Below are 19,301 nucleotides of genomic sequence, written 5' to 3' on the forward strand. Positions count from 1 at the left end.
ACACATTTCCCCCTGTGTGGGTCTCTGCAGCGTTCTTGTCCCTGCGCTAGTTTACTTCAGTTTGTAAAGGTGACTTTCATGCTCATCCAGCATACCCCTTAACCACACCAAGTCCTAGGGCTGGGATTTAGAACAGGGCTTTCGCACACTTGGAGAATGAACCAGCTCTGGTTTTGATCTGTGATCTCAGAGCAGATTCTGGGTTTAAAATCCGGGCGAACACCCACTGGGGTGTGTTCTAAGATTGCCAGAAGCTCTTCCCAGGTGCGCACTGTCTCCTCTGATTTGAATACAAATAGAAGCTTCCGTTTTCCCCTCTGCCTTTCTTTCTCCACCGAGGGGAACACTCGCTTTTTCTCCCGTCTCTCTGTGAAGGAAGAGCTTTGATCCCGCTGCTGAAGGCATCTTTCACTACGGTCTCCACCCTTCATTACTTTACCCAAATGACCTATCCTTCCCGGCCACCCTAGCGCCCAAGAGTGGAGAGAGGAGCCCTCACACACTCGCTTTGCAGCGCCTGCCTTCCGCAGAGCCCACGCACTCGGACGCTGTGGGGAGCACGACAGGCTGCTGGGGCGAGATCTCCAGTGCCAGGCACTGCTGGTGGCGCCGCCGATAGAGTGACAGGTAAGTGAGTGCGTGTACAGTCGAGGCTGTATTGGGAGACCGGGACTGTGTGGGGAAGATAGTGGGAAGGGGGAAGAAAAGAGAGATGTGGGAGGGAGGGGAGAGGAGGAACGGAAGGAAATAGGGAGAGACGTGCAGTGGGTCACTCTCTTCCTTTCATCGCTAATGTTCGCACCCCCATTCCACCTTCTCCTAGGCTTCTTCTCACTTCTCTCTTCCCCAAGCATCCTTCCTGCTGCTCGCGCCCATTCCTCCCCCCACGCCGCCCCCCGCCCGGCCCCCACTCTTCCGCGCCTAGGAGGACCTCCTCAGGGGACCAGATTTCCGCGCGGCTGCGACCCCAAGCCTGGCAACATGTGGAACGCGACGCCCAGCGAGGAGCCGGAGCCTAACGTCACGCTGGACCTGGACTGGGACGCTTCTCCCGGCAACGACTCACTCTCTGACGAACTGCTGCCACTGTTCCCCGCGCCGCTGCTGGCGGGCGTCACTGCCACCTGCGTGGCGCTCTTCGTGGTGGGCATCTCGGGCAACCTGCTCACCATGCTGGTGGTGTCCCGCTTCCGCGAGCTGCGCACCACCACCAACCTCTACCTATCCAGCATGGCCTTCTCCGATCTGCTCATCTTCCTGTGCATGCCGCTGGACCTCGTCCGCCTCTGGCAGTATCGGCCCTGGAACTTCGGCGACCTGCTCTGCAAACTCTTCCAGTTTGTCAGCGAGAGCTGCACCTACGCCACGGTCCTCACCATCACCGCGCTGAGCGTCGAGCGCTACTTCGCCATCTGCTTCCCGCTGCGGGCCAAGGTGGTGGTCACCAAGGGCCGTGTGAAGCTGGTCATCCTTGTCATTTGGGCCGTGGCCTTCTGCAGCGCGGGGCCCATCTTCGTGCTGGTGGGCGTGGAGCACGAGAACGGCACAGATCCCCGGGACACCAACGAGTGCCGCGCCACCGAGTTCGCTGTGCGCTCTGGGCTGCTCACCGTGATGGTATGGGTGTCGAGCGTCTTCTTCTTCCTGCCGGTCTTCTGCCTCACTGTGCTCTACAGTCTCATCGGGAGGAAGCTGTGGCGGAGGCGCGGCGACGCGGCGGTGGGCTCCTCGCTCAGGGACCAGAACCACAAACAGACAGTGAAGATGCTTGGTGAGTTCTGACACCCCGGTGGCTTTTCTTCCCCCACTGCTTGCTCTTTGCCAGAGCCCTCTATTTCTGTTTCTGGTCGTCTCCATCTCTCCCTAAGTCTCTCAAGTCTCTGTCTGTCTCTGTCCTTGGTTCTTGGTCTCACTGCTTTCGGGTTTTTTTTCCTCTGTCTGTCCCTGTATCTTCTCCACGAAAAAGCCCCTCATATTGGCAATTCCCTAAATGAGTACTGCTCTGGGAAATTTGGTCCAAGATGGAAATACCTCATTATGGTTTATTGAGTCCCCTAATTGTTAATGGTGCCTCACATAGAATATGTGGTTATCCAAGTCATATTAAGGTAAGCAGGCAGGCATTGGGTTTAGAAATTGCTCCATGGTAAATCTAACCAAAAAATTGTGTCACTCTGTTAAAGATGATTTATAGATGTGTTTTGTTTGTTTGCAATATTAGGATTTATTTTCTGCCCCTGCCCAGATAATTACATCCACTCTGTTTATTCTGTGGTTTTGTAAGGGAGAGGAGCCAATGCTGGGGTCTCCTTTTTCCTGTTTTTTTATTTGTCTCCCCAGTAGCATAGGCCAGGGCAGGATGGAGAAGCCATCCTTTCCTCAAGTTGTCCTTCAGGAAGCTCTGGATACAGGGTCACAGCTGGGTGGATTGAGCAGTTACTGCGAAAATGCTGCATCCCTAAAGACATGTGCTTGGTGTAGTAAAATCACGAAGACGGTGCTCGTAGCCGAGAGGAACCACTGATCTCACTTTTCAAGGCATTTCATGCTTACTGACATTTAAAGCTTGTTAGTTTTTGCAGGATGATTTCTCATTTGCAATTTTATTATGCTCAAATTCTGCATATCAAAATGATAGAGAGTCCTCCAGGGATGTCAGATCTTGTTTCCAGACCAGTGACTACCCTGTGTCCTCCACGGGACTGTCAACTCACATGCACCAAACAGAGGGCTACCCGCTGCTGTGGTGTGTCAGCTTTTCCTATGTAACTTAGTTCTAAAGAGAAGTTACTAATAACCTCCAGTTTTGTAAGTTACTAATGTCCCCACTGGCATCTCAATGCCATTTCCATTGTCACCTTCTATGAAAATTTGAAGGGGACCATTAAAGTGGCACAAAGACCAGAACAATATTTTTCTCTCGTTTCTGAACTGTAAAAACAATCTAAAATTTTGGAATTATCAAAGACAGTATCTTACACGAGTAAAATGAAGCCTCAGGTGGGTGGTCATTAATGTTGGCTGGCTTAACACTTTATTTACATCTTTTAGAGATGACATAGACTTGTTTTCCCAGTGGTTACTAATTCCAATAGCATATTCAGTCCCTTGTAAAACTTACTTTAAAAATCTGGGTTCAGTGGTCTATGAAACATAACAAAGCCCTGTCCTAAAACAGAAAGAAAGAAAATGGAAGACAAGCAAAGAAAAAGCAAGTCCTTTCTCCATTCCCTTTCCTACAGAATTGAATTTATTGAGTCTATACTATAGCCAGTGAATCTGCATTTCTTAAGCATGCCCACAAGGGTGCTGGGGCTATTGTTCAGTGTTAGTGTAATTATTGGGCATGCTTGACCCAGCATGGAGGGGGCGAAGTGCTCCTGAGAACTCTGATCCACCGCTGTGGTGGAGAGCAAACACCTTGCTTCATTTATATTTGAGTTCTGTGTAAGGGATATAAATGGAGGATAATCATTAATGAACTGTTTAGTTGGGTCATCATGCCAAGTCAGTCACAAAGCCAAGTCGTTATCACATAGAAAGACTGGGAAGCCCAGTGGAGATTGTTAGCTGTTGGTCTGACAGTCTCACTGTGTGCTATCTATAGTGTTAGAACGGATGGAGGCAGTATTTATGTGAAGAGCAGGGTGTCGTGTTTCCTGTGTCAAAGAGCAAGATGTGATGTTTGTCAGTGGGCATGCCCCTCATGGAGAAAAGAGATCCGGGACTTAAAAATGTGAAGTGATTTATGCCGTGTCACACCCATGCTCCACCCTGATGGTCTCTCTTTGTGTGCCTTCAGCTGTGGTGGTGTTTGCTTTCATCCTCTGCTGGCTGCCCTTCCACGTGGGAAGATATCTGTTTTCCAAGTCTTTCGAGCCTGGCTCTCTGGAGATCGCGCAGATCAGTCAGTACTGCAACCTGGTGTCCTTTGTCCTCTTCTACCTCAGCGCTGCCATCAACCCCATTCTCTACAACATCATGTCCAAGAAGTACCGGGTGGCCGTGTTCAAACTTCTAGGATTTGAATCCTTCTCCCAGAGAAAGCTTTCCACTCTGAAGGATGAGAGTTCCCGGGCCTGGACAAAGTCGAGCATCAATACATGACATCGCAGCGCATCTCTCCGTCATCGCTCATTGCTCCACACCAGAAGCCATAGCCAAGCGGGACTTGGGAGGAGGCAGAACGTCAGTTTGGGGATTAGAGACAAATGGATCTGGAAACAATTGGGGGTGGGGAGTAGAGCCAGATGGGCAGGGTCCGTGCAGATTGATCTATTTGTGCGCCCACCAGAGCACTCATGTGCAGCCCCTGCACACCTGTGTCTGTGATTTTGCGAATTTGCATTTGGAGCTTCTGACAGCTTTGCAGCTCGAAGGAGGGAGGGGCGCAGAGCAGGCAACGGCCGTCCTTCTTGGTGTGTAACACTAAACTCCATTTGCTTTTCTCATCATAATAGAAGTGACATGAGATTCCAAACAGCAACTTAAGACATGACCTTTCAAAAGCTAGCAGTCTCCACAAAGCTCCATCACACGCACCCCAAAGCACCATAACGTAAGGCATATATATATATAATCAATAGGCAATGATTGATGAGAAATCTCCACCTTTCCTCAGCGTAGTAAACCTGAAGTCTAGTATGTTCCCTATACACGCAGCCCACTTGCAGTTGGGCAGTTAGTTTCATTAGTAATATCGGATGCATTTAATTTGAGCATGGAAAAGCAGATCCAATGGCTTAAGTTTTGTGAGCACACTTAAAACTTTTAAGTAACACACTTTACAAAGTTTTTGTTTTAATTCAGAGTTAATTAAAACAAGCAATTCAGTCCTTTGGTTGTACTAGGTAGTATATTTCAAGTATTCAACAGACAAATGTGGCTCATGGTTCTCATACCAGGCAGATACTCCAGAGTACATGCAAAATAATTGTTAATCTCATATAAAAATTTTAAATATGTACCTGTTCCTTTCAACTGTTTTTTTAAAAAATAGTATTTTAGCATACCAGCATTTTAGAGTAATAAATCCTAAGGTCATACCTAAATGCTCTACCTTCATGATGGGAAGAGAGTGGGAAACATCTTAAAATTAAGTTATACATTTCAAAAATATGTTTAATTGCATGTATTAATTCAGGAATATTTTATAATATTTCTGAAATGTTTTTGAAAAACATAGCTAATCACAGACTGCCTTTTGGACTTAATAGATGAACTAATTACAAGCCTTTAATTTGTGAATAAGTTATTTATTATTTATTCTGGCCAGTTTATATAACCTAAAGAATATCAGAAAGTTACAAATGGTAAAGCAGGCTCAGAATTTCCACAACATTTCTGCCTATTTCTATTTCAACTTGTCTCTGCCTTGTCTGATCTACCCACATGCCACTCTTCAAGTGATAGACACGATCAATGGAGTTCTAGTCTCCTTGGTCATCATAATTATGAATGTATACACCTTTTAATAAATATTGTGCATTTGGGTTCTAAAAAACTAAATTTTCATTTATAAAGGTACTCCCTTCTCTATTCAACAGGATGACCTAAATCTATCATTCCAAAATGATTTCTTGCATCCCATGAGCAGCTCCTACTGAGAGGACTGTTAAGGCCGTTGAAGGAAGTTCATGTCATGATTGTTTTGCACCTGCTTAAAAAGAATGATTTTTATGCTGAAGCGATAGATTGCCTATTTACGTTGGAAACATCAAAAGCCAACCACAACTAGAAGCACTTTTAAAGAAATATTTTTCAAATCCATTTGAACACAACAGTCACTCTAAATGGCCAACGTTAACCAGCTGACTCTTCCGCTAGTTCTTGGGAGTGCGTTAGCAGGCACACTGATGCACTTGGTTCTGTGAGATACGTGCTAGGCATCCAGAGCCTAGCTCCTCATTCGTGCTCAGTAAATTAAAAGGAGTCATTTTGGTTTCCTGGGGCTTCAGAGTTGTGTCTATAAATACTTTACACTTGAACAGAAACACATTTAATTAGTTTCTTAATCTCTTCACTTAGCCCCATCTCTTGGGGTCCACACCAGAAGTCCTGAACTTACATCCTGAGACTGAATTACAGAGAAAGGGCCACCCTATTTCCCACTGGCTAACCTGAAAAGTGAAAGAATGTGTTTAGAGAAAGGAATCTAATTTGTCCTCTTTACTTATTATCTTTTAAAAAATTGCTTACAAGTTCTTTATGTTATTACATTTCTTGTTTTGTTTAAGACTCAGGGCAGAAGAAAATTACACTGACACCAATTGTTTGGGAAAGCTCCCCTTTGGTCAACATTTTGGATGTGCCTGCTATGTTCTGAGCTACAAGAAATTAACAAGCCAAAGATTTTATTTATTCTTAGTGATCTCACTATCACCTCTGGGTCTTGTTGCTGTGGAAAATGGATAAAGATGTTTGAGTTATGGAGTAGACATTTCTAGTGGGCACTCTATCAGATTTCCCCACCACAGGACTACAATGAGCCATTCAGCCCACTCGTGTGTTGTATACTTGGCTGCAAATATATTTGAATAGGCTGTCACTACAATCTTTGTAGACAGAGCTAATATGTCTGCTAGTGAGAATCACACTGAAGGCATTCAGAAAGGAAAGAAGCCAGCTTCTCTTTTATCCTTATTTCCAATGCCCTGGTCACCCAGAAGTAAGGTTTCTGTCACAGTTTAGGCAGTCTCAAAGTCAAGGTTATGGTCCTCAATATAGACAGTAACTGTGACATGAGCAGGAGTGTTTTGAATGATCACTTTAAACATGCATGCCTGCCAATTATTTTAAATTGGAAAGTCTAGCTGGGTGTGGTGGTACATACTTGTGACGCCAGCACTTGGGAAGTTGAGGCAGGGGGATTACCAGGAGTTCAAGGACTGCCTGAGTGGTTTAGTGAGCTCTGCCACAGCCTGGGATGCAGAGTGGGAGCCTATCTCAATAAGCAAGCAAGCAAACAAACAATAATGTTAAAATCTGTAGAAAGGAAATTTAGAAACACTTCTAGTACTGCCTAGAAAAATCACTTCTTAGTGAACTTTTAGCTGCGGTGCAGGCTGTTGTGGTTATGATGTTGAGGTTATGATGGACAGACTTAACACTCTAGTTCCTTTTTTCCATGCAAATACTTTTTTTTTTAAGTCACTTTGTTTTTGTAAAATTTATCCATATACTTGAATTTAATATCAAAAAAGAGAAAAAACTGTGAGATTTTGTGCAAGACTGGTGCCTACATTTTTGTCTCTTAAAGAGCAGTCTGTACCTCTTTGAAACATTGCATAATATTTATATATACAGAGCGTTCTTGTCACAATGTGTAAGCTAATGGAGTCCTTGTGTTTTCAGAAACACTGTATCTAGTGTAAATAACGGCATTACAAGAATGAGATGACGTCCTTGAGGACACACCATGTCTAACTTGGCTTGTTAGCTAATGAGTCGCCTGTGACTTCTTTGCAATTTAAACTGTGGCAGGAGCTGGCCTGTACAGTTGTCCAGGTGATCAGTGATAGGTGCCTTGGGAGCACAATCTGTTTATCTGCTATTCAAGATCAACAGGAAGTTACACAGGAGCAACACAGACCCCCAATATTAAGCTCATGCCACTTCTGAATTCATATTTTTTCAGATACAACTGTCCAAGTCTTGTAATTGTAATAATATAAATGTGAAGCAATTGAGGAGGAAGATTCTGATGGGGTTTATTTTTGTGGTTTTCCTTCTGAACACTAATGCTTTCAGGGCACTGAAAGTAGTGATTTAGGCTGGCAGCATTGTTTCCTTATTTCTTCAGTGTTGTGTGTTTATGCCCCTGCTACTGTTTGAGCCATTACTGGAATTTCCACTAATACTTTATGCCTTTATTGTATGTACCTTTGCCCAAAAGACTGTCAGCTACTTTCAAAACTGGGAGGAAAAAAATGGTGAAAGAGAAACCCTACTTTCAGAAAACATGTCTCATGAAGATGACCTGAAAGTTCAGTCAAAATTGTCACAAACTCCCTCTCTTGGCTCCCCTTCTCCCTCGAATACAGAAAGAAAGAGCATTGGGGGAAAACAGCTTGATAGATTTCCATAGTCTTAATAATTCAAACCCCAAATCACATATATAGCTCAAACCATAAAAATGTATATATTCCTCACATTTAGCCTTGTGGATTTAATGTATTGTTCAAGTGACTATTTCTAAACACCATAGTAGCATCACAGCTATATGGTGTAGCTTGGCACGAGTGACTGGTCCATTTATGTCACCATAGTGTGTCAGAAATGTCACTGGGGGTATTTTGAAGCTGTTTGTACATGTTAACTAAGACTTTGCTGTAGCTCTCATGTACCTATCTCACAGAATTTACATTCCCATTCCTGATATAATAACCAAACAATTGCTTAATAAATATCTTTTGAAAGCATTTGGGTATGTTTATTAACAGTTAGGAGTGTGTGAGTTACTCTCCTGCCGTCTGGTCCTCTTTTTACTCTGTTTTGTTCTTTGCATGTCTGAGATTAGCGGTTTCAGGGAGGTGTCTGTTGCAACGCGCCGTGTTTTCCCTAGGGATTCAATGTTCCATGGAAAGCCTTGAATGCAATTTGTGTCAGAGCAGTGGCACTTGTGATGGGCTATGATTCCACACTCAACATTTTTCATTCTCTTGTAGTCTGTCCCCTAAAGCCATGTATATGCCTGTGTGCTGTTGACCTGTGACCCAACAACCTCAAGGAAGAAATTTAAAGGCTGAGTGTGTGTCAGCCAGGAACCGGATTCCAGACATATGGATGGCAGGGGCCAGAAAACTGAGCGGTCAAATTAGAGAACTCATCATTGCCATCAATTTATACCTGCTAATTAAAAGGTGTTAAAGTAATCATTACCCAGATAGGGACCATCCTTAATTTGGAGCTGTCTCTGTCTCTGTCTCTGTCTCTGTCTCTGTCTGTCTGTCTGTCTCTCTGTCTCTCTGTGTGTCTCTGTCTGTCTGTCTGTCTGTCTGTCTGGTTTTTTTTCAACCCTAGGTTTTCAGGACAGGGCTTCCTGATAGTAAGTTCTCTCTGTCTGTCTGTCTGTCTGTCTGTCTCTCTGTCTCTCTCTTTGTCTCTGTCTCTCTGTATCTCTGTCTCTGTTTGTCTCTGTCTGTGTCTCTGTCTCTGTCTGTCTGTCTGTCTGTCTGTCTCTCTCTCTCTCTTTCTCTCTCTCTCTCTCTCTCTCTGTGTGTGTGTGTGTGTCCTAAGTTGTTGGGAAAGAAAACCCTATATTAAATAGGAATGTTTAGTTTGAACCATTGAAAGCTGTGGACAAATGAATACAGCAATTTGGTTTCTCTCCAGAGTCTCAAGGGCTGGGTGTTTCTTGATTCCTAAATCATAGCTCCTGACTTCAGAACTTGTTTCAAGAAACAAGGAAAAAGCACCATCCCACACTATCACTGGCTACTCTCTGGCCCTGGCGATCTTGCCACCTCCATGGCTAGTCCCATGTAATAACTGCCCATCTCAAAGTTCTCTTGGTGTGGATTCTGCTCACATTCCCAGCCATCCACCCGCTGTGGTCAGTGTTTACAAATCCCAGCAATCCAATGAAATCAAAACTCTAGAGACTTGGAATTTATCATTGAGATTTATGTTAGTAAATTCTCAACCCAACAAATGCCCACACAATGAACTTAAAATTCAAACTACACACCTAGATGGGGCAAATACATCCTACTTATTATTTAATCATGGTTCTAAGAAAGCCCCAATACTTAGGGCTCCCAGGAATTGTGGTTCTGGATCCTCTTCCTCTCCTGTAGGTTCCATCTTATCTCTCCCTCTCCTTCCCTTCCCCTGTCTTTCTGTATTATCTGTACTCTCTGTACTTGTCTCTAAAATTCTCAGCCCACCTTCCTTTTCCACTGCCCAATCACAGGCTCTCGCCTTATCTTCCGCCTGCCCTGCCCTGCATATAGACAGCAACCCACAAGAACTAGTTTCCTTAATGAAGCCATAAGATGCATCACATATAAGTATGACAAGCTTCCAATCTGTGTATCCTCTCTGATGGTCATTGCTCATCAACACAGGATGGTGGAGAAGCACGAAGATTAACCTACAGAGGAAGCAATAGAGCTGAAGGCATCTGAGTACCTGGGAAGCCCATCTGTCTGTGGATGGGAGTTAACAATTTAGAGCAATGATGAATGTCATTATTTATAAGACACCATGCTAAAGGTCTGTAGTTAACTTTCTTATAATTTCCCCAACACACACAGGAAATAAGAGCCCTTATCCCTACTGGAAGGAGACGGGAAGAGGAGGGAAGAGGAGGGAAGAGGAGGGAAGAGGAGGGAAGAGGAGGGAAAGGGGAACAAGGGGGAGATGGGGAGGGAAGATTGTGATTAAGATCGGAGGAATTGTGACTATGCGCTGAGACAAGAGAAGTTTTGACACACTCAGGAGTAGCAGGACTATAATATGATCCTAGGTTGGTTAGACACGAGTCTCCTCATTCCCCCTATACCATTTTACTGAAATTTATTTTTATTTTTGCATATATGTGTGTGAGACAGGATATGTGCTCTCAAGTGTAGGTGCCCATGGAGTCAGAATATGATATTGGATCTCCTCGAACTGGAGTTACAGAAGGTTGCGTCCTACCGCGGGTGCTTGTCCTCTGAAACGTCAATCAGCACTCTTAACTGCTAAGACACCTCTCTAGCCCATCATTTCCCCCAGTTTAGAGTACCTCTTAGACATGAAAAAAGATACTGTAGGATAATTTTCACAACACGAGTAAGCATATTGTCTTATCTTAAAGAAAGATATGTTTGAAGAGCCGAAGGACTGAAAAAAATATACTAAAATGTTTTCCCATGGCTCCCAGTATTTCTTTTCATTTTTCTCTCCTCATGAGTTCAGGGTTTTTAAAATTAAATTTGGGAGGCTGCGTGTACTGGCTAGTTTTATATCAACTTGACCTAAGCTATGGGCATCTGGAAAAGAGGAATTTTGATTGAGGATAATGTCTCCAGATAGTTGGCTGGTAGGCAAGATTTTAGGGTATTTCCTTGGTTGACAATTGATGTGGGTGATGCCACCTCTGAGCTGATGGTTCTGGGGTATATAAGAAAGCAGGATGGGCAAGCCAGTAAGCAGCACTCTTCAGGTCTCTGCATCAATTCCTGCTTCCAGCTTCTTACCTTGAGTTCTTGCCTCAACTTCCTCCAATGATGAACAGTGATGTAGAAGCATGAGCCAAACAAACCCTCTCCTCTCCAAGTTTCTTTGCTCGTGGTGTTTCATTGCAGCAATAGAAAGCCTAACTAAGACGCAGGGGATGACTCAGAGGCTGAGATCCTTTCTGTGAACGTAAGAAGAAAAATCATTGGCACCCATGCAAAAGCCAGCCACGGCCACACGTCTGTGTAACCCCAACATTGGGGGCAAAGACAGGCAAATCCTGAGAGCTTGCTGGCCAGCCAGCCTAGCCTCAAGCAGCAACCTCCACAGGCAGTGAGACCATACAGAGGAGAACACACAGCCTCCTTTTCCGGCCTCTACACACACACACACACACACACACACTACTAGTGCTCGTTTTAGTTAGCATACAAAAATAATAGGCATGGCAGTGACATTTTTATAGAGTTGTCATCCTGCTTTACTGGTTCCCAACATTTTGGCAAAGGAGCTCTGACAATTGGTAAACTGAGTCACCCCGGTGTAGAGATGTCTTCCCCCAACTGCTGCACCAGCCCCTGCTCTTGTGTCTCAGCCTCTGCCTCTGTCATGTTCTGCGACTCTGAGGTGCTTGGCTCCAGGGAGGAGTGCAGACCTAGGGAATGTCTTCTCGACTGGAACTCAGAGCCTGGGCTGCTGCTGTCTCTCAAGAGAATACCAGCTGTTCCCAGATGGAAGAGAGTCAGCCTCGTTTGCATTCCAGTTCCTGCCGATGTAACTGTCCAGCAAGTTCCTTAACCTTGCGCTCCTCATTGGAAGCAGTAGTAACCAATCAGGTGCTTATTGCGTGGTCACAGTTAGTATTTTATCACTTAGCAAAATCAAAGTAGGCCCGTTTGAGCCCCATCTCTGGCCATGCTCTGTTACCTGCACAAGCTTCCCAGCAACTTGATTGAGGAGAGAGGATCCTAAGAGAAGCTGCACACTTAGTGACCCTTGGTAACTCCTCTGGCCGAGATATTCACTATGTACTGCAAGCTTGCCAAAATGCAGCAGATAGGGGAGGTGGAGACAGAGGGCTCCCTGGGTTCTCCAACTGGCCAGCCTAGATAACTTGAAAGCTGCAGGCTACAAAGCAAGGTGGATAGCACCTGAGGAATGACACCTGGGGTTGACCTCTGGCCTACACACACACACACACACACACACACACACACACAGAATATATATGTATATAAGAAATATATACATGTATACACACAACCTATTATACACACATATGCCCAGATACATATGCACACATACTTACATATGTAAATGTGTATATATGTCATTCCTAGAACTTGGAGTGACAATTAATAACACAATGTATGAATTTATACTCTAAGTGTGTATCCTGTTACATATAATATAGTTTGTGATGTGTAATTATGAATTAATATGCAATTATAGAATAGCTTAACACAACTCATGGAGTATCTACTGCTATTATCCTTACTTGTACTTACTGAGAGTGACAGAGACAGAGACACAGAGAGAGATGGAGAAACAAAGAGAGACAGAGACAGAGGCAGAGGCAGACAGAGGGGGAGACGGACAGACAGACAGACAGACACAGAAGTATACATGCACTTGCATACAGATGTACTTTGCAGAAGCCGTTGCTTCTGCTATCAGTAGATGCAGTTACCTTTACTTGTGGGTGAAAGTGTAATTGTAGGCTCAGGAGGATGTGAGAAGATGGGACCTAGTGAGTGTCCTGTATCCTCAGCAGGATATCTGTATGCACAACCCCAACCCCGGGTAATGACCTAGATCTGAGTAATGGCTCAGAACCTGGGTCAAGCCGTTTCTTCCATTTGGAGTCTAACTTCCAGAAAGAAGTCATGCAGTATGCATTGACTTTGATTTTATGTGTGGCTTCATTACTGATCAACTAGCCACATGACACTAGGCAATCACTGACACCAGGACCTCCAGGCCCCAGACAACTTAAGCACAGTGGGAATCCCAAAAATGCCTACTTTTTTCATTGTTATTGGGGTCAAATACCATCATATAGAAATCTAGTGAGTGTCCACACTAACTCTCTTTCCTACTACAATTTGATAGGTCTACAATATTTCCAATTTGGTGTTTTTGTTTCGAGACAGTCTTACTGTGTCGCCCATATTGGGCTCAAACTCCGCCTCCAAAGTGCTGGCACTACAGGTATACCGCCATCCTGAGCCAGTTTGGGATTCTTTAAAGAAGATTAAAACTCTTCATCACGTGTGAAGACGCATGGATGCTGAATCCTCATTTGGTTCTCTTTCCTCATCCCAGTGTTGACGGGAGGTTGATCTCCATCTGTCAGGACACCACTCAGTGGCTGCTCTTTTGTAGACTCCTTCCAAAGAATTCAGCATCGTTTTGAGAGAAACTGAATTTTGCCTGGCAGCTACATTGGTCAATTTAGGTACATTCATCAGTTTAAGTAAGTAGTTACATTAATGAGGGGCACACACACTTGAGTGTATAATCATAATTGCATATAGTTCGGCTCACACAGATTGTTGGACAGAGGTGTCGGAGTGTGTTACAATGTGGATTTGTCACACATGGCATAGTATGGCCTGAACATCTGCAAGGGACCCTGAGATGCTGACACAAAGTGTTGAACACAAGAGCCCTGCCTCAGGGTCTCTCTCATCCCTGTGCAAGAACGTAGAAGAGAGAACTGTTAACCTCTCAGAAGGGAACAAATTCAAGTCATAGCAAGTTATTATGTACTTTATAAATGTTGAAAGAGACGCACTTCAAGCTTCCCAACACAAAGACATGAGAAGTGTTCCTAAGGAGACAGAAATGCTACTTAGTCTGATTTGATTATTACATGTCACATACATGTCTCAGATTACCATGCCCTACCCCATTAGCATGTACAGTTCTTGTATGTCTACTTTTAAAAAGTACTGAGTAAATTGTTTAAAAGAATAAACCTGGCTGGAGATGCGGCTCAGTTGGTACAGTGTTTGCCTGGCAGACAAATGCTCTGGATCTGGTCCCAGTTGTAATCCCAGCACTAGGGGTGCTAGAGGGCAGAGGACTAGAAGCGCAAGGTCAGTTTTGACTACATAGTCGTTTTGAGGCCAGCTCTAATTACATGAGATCATGTTTGTTTGTTTGTTTTCATTTTGAAAGGAAGTAATTGTCATGGTTTGAATGTTCTTGGCCCAGGGAGTGGCACTATTTGGAGGTGTGGCCTTATTGGAATAGGTGTGTCACTGTGGGTATGGTGACCCCATCAACTTAAATACCCTCAACTTAGCTGCCTAGAAGCAAGTCTTCCACTAGCAGCCCTCAGATGAAGATGTAGAACTCTCAGCCTCTCCTGTACCATGCCTGCCTGGATGCTGCCATGTTGATACTGCCTTGATGATAATGGACTGAATCTCTGAACCTGGAAGGCAGCCCTAATTAAATGTTGTCCTTTATAAGACTGCCTTAGTCATGGTGTCTATTCACAGCCCTAAAACCCCAACTAAGACAGTAATGAAAGAAAGAAAATAAAGAAAAGAGTTAACACATTAGAGACGGCCTGGAATCACCCACCAGACACCCCCGCAGCTTCACCCTGTGGGTCTGCTTGTGCCAGCTGGCCCTCGGACATGCTGAGCTGAGACAGTTCTCAGTAGGGTGGCCACATACTACCTGGGGGTACTCCAGATGTCTAGCTACCTTATGTAGTTTGCATTGGGCTTAGAGTCTCTCTATTTTCAAGCACAGATCACCATTAGTCTGAAGTAAGGTGGGGTGAGGCCATTATGTCGCCACTGGATTGTTTCCGGCTTCTGTTCTTTGAGCAATGTGACAGATTCAATTCTGTTCAGGGAACAGCGTTCTCGCTTCAACTCAAGGTAACTCTGCAAAGCCACCAACTGAACCCCACATCTCTGTGACTCTAGGAATCAAGCTTTACCAGAACCTCTGACACGGGGGACCAGGCAGTGTGCACCTCTTTATCACAGGTAGGGGGAATACTCATTGTCCTCTGTGCTTATGTGATGGTTGTCACTGCTCCCATTAAGATAGAATGTCACCAGGATGGCTATGGCTGACATAAGGGTGAATGGGAAACAGAAAAATTATAGCTTGGGTATCTATGGCGTAATGGCAGAAAGTAGAAGTTTAACAGCCTTCCCCCGGGAGGAAAATCCATTACAATGGCAACAGGCTTTGAATTCTGTAATTAAAATAAAATATTAGTTAGATTCAACGAATCTAACCATCTTAATAATCGTTTCAAGAAAGCTTTGTTTGAAGATGACTTTTTAACACAGGGGTGGTGGGGGTGGGGCGGCTACATGGAATCAGTTCAGTCCAGTGCGCCCTGCGTGGTTCTCACTTAAAGTAATTGTTCCTTCAAGTGAAGTTGGCTTGTTTTGCGTAGTCACACCTACACAAAGCTGCCACTGTTCTGGCTCCATCGTCAGAAGCCCTGGCCCATGGTCGATTGGGACCAACTTTGTAAGATTCTTATCAGACACATTTAAATAACTGGTTAACTGAACTCACTGATGGATTGGGGTGTGGGTATTGGTTTGCTTTGTTTTTCCATCTAACTGAAGTAAAGATTTTGGAAGCTTGCATTGTAGTAACATCGTTCTGCTATAGTGAAATAGTTTACACGACTGAGAATGTAGTAATTTTGAATGAAATGTTCTCCATTAAAGTTAAATGTATTTATTCCAGCACGGTTATACAAAAGTCCTTTGGTTGGACAGACTGGCAAGGTTTAAATCAATGTTCTTACTGGACTTTGAGTCCCATGCAATAGACAGCAGACAGAGCCTGGAAATTAATAGTGGGAATCTGTACCCCAATCCCACCCATCTCCCCAGCCCTCCAAGTCCACCCACATCCTTGGCAATCTCCTCTTCAAAAGAAAACAAAAATTAAAAATAAAAACAAATACCCTCCCAAAACAAAACAACAACAACAACAAAATCCCCTGCCTTCCTGTGGAGGCTGAGGTGTTTCCCACAGTACACCCTTTTACCCAAACAGCTTCACTTGCTAATGTACAATGCAGCGAGTCATTGGTCTCATTCAGGGTCACCGGCTTCGGCTACACTGTCGGTTTTGGACCCTCCTAGGGATCGCTCTCAGATATCCTGATGTTGCCCTGCGTTATGGAAGTCCTGTAGCTTTGGATCTATAGGACTGGCCCCTTCCTAGGCTCCAGCAGGTCACAGATGGGGTAGAAGTTAGGGCCAGCTCTCTCAAGTGCTGGAGCTGCTGAGGGGTGGGGCCTCATGTTTATGTTACAGATGTGTAGCTTGGTCTTGTTTGGGGACTCCTAACAGTGGGAGCTGGGGCTTTCTGTTTCTCTTTTGCCTGCTTTTGGGACCCTTTTCCTCCTGCTGGGTCGCATCATCCAGCCTTATTATGAGGGGAGATGCCTAGTCTTACTGCAACTTGACAGGCCATGCTTGGTTGATATGCCTTGTAGGTCTGATCTTTTCTGAAGGGAAATGGGAGGGGAGGGGAGCATAGGGGATGGGACACGGGCTGGGAGGACAGGAGGGAGAGGACACTGCGGTTGGGATGTAATATATGAAAGGACAAATAAACATAAAAAAGATAACTTAAAGAATGATCTGGATTTAGGGTAGTTCCTCTCACGTCAAATGATTCTGTCAAGAAACACTCCTCACGCACACATACCCAGCTGCTTGGCTTTTGTTAATTTCATATGTAGTCAAGTTGACAACCCCAAATAGCAACTACATCATGAATTTTCTTATGTTTTTACTATAATGTGGTGTTTTAAAATACAGAATTGGAAATAATTTCTTATAGGTCAATTTATCTATGCGTTTGTTATTTCAAAACTATTTTTCTTTTCACACTTTACAAAAGTCAGCAAATATTTATGGAGAGCCTGATTTAGACAATAGTAGCTGCAATGGCTTCCCACTTCAAAGATTTTGCTTTCACAGAACTAATACTGTGTAGAGACAAAAAGCAACAACAAAGAACAGGGGGAGGGGGCTCAAATAGGACAAAACGGACTAAATCAAAAGGCTGTAGGTTAAATACAGACCCGGGACTCACATAGTTATAAACCACATGGCATGTCCTGATTCCTCACCTGAGGGGGAGACATCTTCCTAGATCCTTAACTGAGGTTAGGGGCTGCAAGAGCTTTAGTGCGGAGTTACTAGACCATTTTATAGATGATTTTGAGGGAACAGTGTAGGGGTTGTTTAAGGTTGCAAGAGCTAGAGATGGGTGGTGCAGCAGAGATTTAACTAGACCTCTGCTCTCAATGCTTTTATTATCCCATTTCACTGTTTCGGACAAGACAGCTTAAGGTACACACCAAAAGGAAAGCCACTGGACACCAGCCCGCAAACTCAAGCACTCAGAAGGCACATCTGCCCTCCACCACCCTTGAGAGAATTCTTGAAAGGTAGAGTGTGTAAGAGTGTGGACACACGTCTGAGCTAATTACTCCTCCCTGGCAAAACATAGAGTTAAATCCTTCAGTGACACCTGTCAGACTTGGAGGTGAAATGTGAGACAAGCTGGATGTAACAAGATTTCGCATCGACAGTCCTGCCTGATTGTTATCAAAGGGCTTCAGTGTGCTCTGACGTCATTGATGAAGGTTGAGTGTCACGGGAACAGAGCAGTGCAAACAAAGCAAGCTCCACCTTTACCTGACAGTGGGCATAAAGGAAGACACACGAAGCCATGCCTTGATATGCTATTCTACAGTGGGATGCTGAGAACTTAGTCAGTGCATGAAGGAGGAGAGCTGCCAGGCTGATAAAGGCCATCCACAGAGAATAAAAGTCGTGCCTTTAGATAAGAGATGATCTTAATAAAAAGTGATCATCTGACTACACAAGTGAGGCTTACCAGGCTGGTTATACTCTGGGGATACAGAGATGCAGGCAGAAGAGAGAGGCGTGCTGCAACACATGTGGTGTGTTTGGGGAGTTGCAGGCACATATACAGCAGTGATGGAGCAGATGTTCAAGCAGGTCAAGGAAGATTATAAGCCTTAAAGTGCTACATGAGATAGGTTTTCCTCCATGGTTACCACCACCATTTTCACCATCACTGTCATGGCCACCACATCACCACACCACCATCACCACCATCACTACCACTTCCACCACCACTATGACCATCACCATCATCACCACCACCACCACCATCACCATCAATCTCTGAATGATGGAGTATCTAGGGCATTTCCTAATCTTAGCAGTTCTTAATAAAGCCATTACTTACTACAGTTATTAAGTCTAGCCTCTTCTTTAGAGAAAGCATTCATGAGGCAGGGTTGGCAGTGGATGGCTCCCAAGAGTATTTTTTTCCTTAACACGGCTGTCACAAAACAGAGATTTCCATTTAGTCTCAGGAGCCAAGAGCAAGCTGCAGATATCAGATAAGTGCCAACTGTCACCTGTGATTTCAGTGAGTCCTTTGATGACCATTAGCATTTCTTGCTTCCCCTATCTTTTTCTCCCTTTCAAGTGCTAACCAGACCCAACTGTGCTTAGCTTTTGAGATCAGATGAGGTTGGGCATGTTCAGGGTGTACGGCTGTAGACTCCCCTATCTTTTTCTATCTTCGTGTCTGTACCAAACAGCTTCCAGATATGAAGCCTTGATAGGAGGAGAGAGGGAGGGAGGGAGGGAGGGAGGGAGAGAGAGAGAGAGAGAGAGAGAGAGAGAGAGAGAGAGAGAGAGAGAGAGAGAGAGAGAGAAGACTGAGCTGAGGAACTGGCCATTTTCCCTGGCTCTTCTGATAGCTAAAATGGAATCAGTGCTGGGGCCAGGAAGCCCAGGGTGGGAGGATCAGACCTGTTAAACACAGAATTGTAAGAGAGACAGACTAGCAGGCTCAACACATTCTAGCACTTCCAGGATGTGTCTGTCCTTTTGATATTAAAACATTAGCACCCACAGTCTCATGAAGGCTACCCACATGGCTTGCCTGGGATGCATGTAGATTGGACATGCTTGGGTAACTTAGCCGTTGGGCAGATTAGCAGATCATCTTGTTTTCTGTTTCTAGCTCTTGCCCTCCACTACATGTCAGCACTCATGGTGGCTTGACAAGAAGCAGCTCTTCTTATG

General features: G+C 44.5%; 1 protein-coding gene across 2 annotated transcripts; it reads left to right on the plus strand.

The window, feature by feature from the left end:
- The first annotated feature begins 535 nt into the window (after positions 1-535).
- Ghsr (growth hormone secretagogue receptor) lies at positions 536-8,420 on the plus strand. Of its 2 annotated transcripts, NM_177330.4 has the most exons (3): positions 536-627; positions 824-1,771; positions 3,803-7,195. In NM_177330.4, the coding sequence occupies exons 2-3, from the start codon at positions 982-984 to the stop codon at positions 4,105-4,107; spliced, it is 1,095 nt and encodes a 364-aa protein (NP_796304.1). In that variant the 5' UTR covers positions 536-627; positions 824-981; the 3' UTR covers positions 4,108-7,195. The 2 variants fall into 2 exon arrangements, with proteins under 2 accessions (NP_796304.1, XP_017175002.1); XM_017319513.2 differs by lacking the exon at positions 536-627 and having other exon boundaries at positions 640-1,771; positions 3,803-8,420.
- The last annotated feature ends 10,881 nt before the right edge of the window (positions 8,421-19,301 follow it).

Source organism: Mus musculus, chromosome 3 (assembly GCF_000001635.26).
Source record: "Mus musculus strain C57BL/6J chromosome 3, GRCm38.p6 C57BL/6J".
Lineage (NCBI taxonomy): Eukaryota > Metazoa > Chordata > Mammalia > Rodentia > Muridae > Mus > Mus musculus.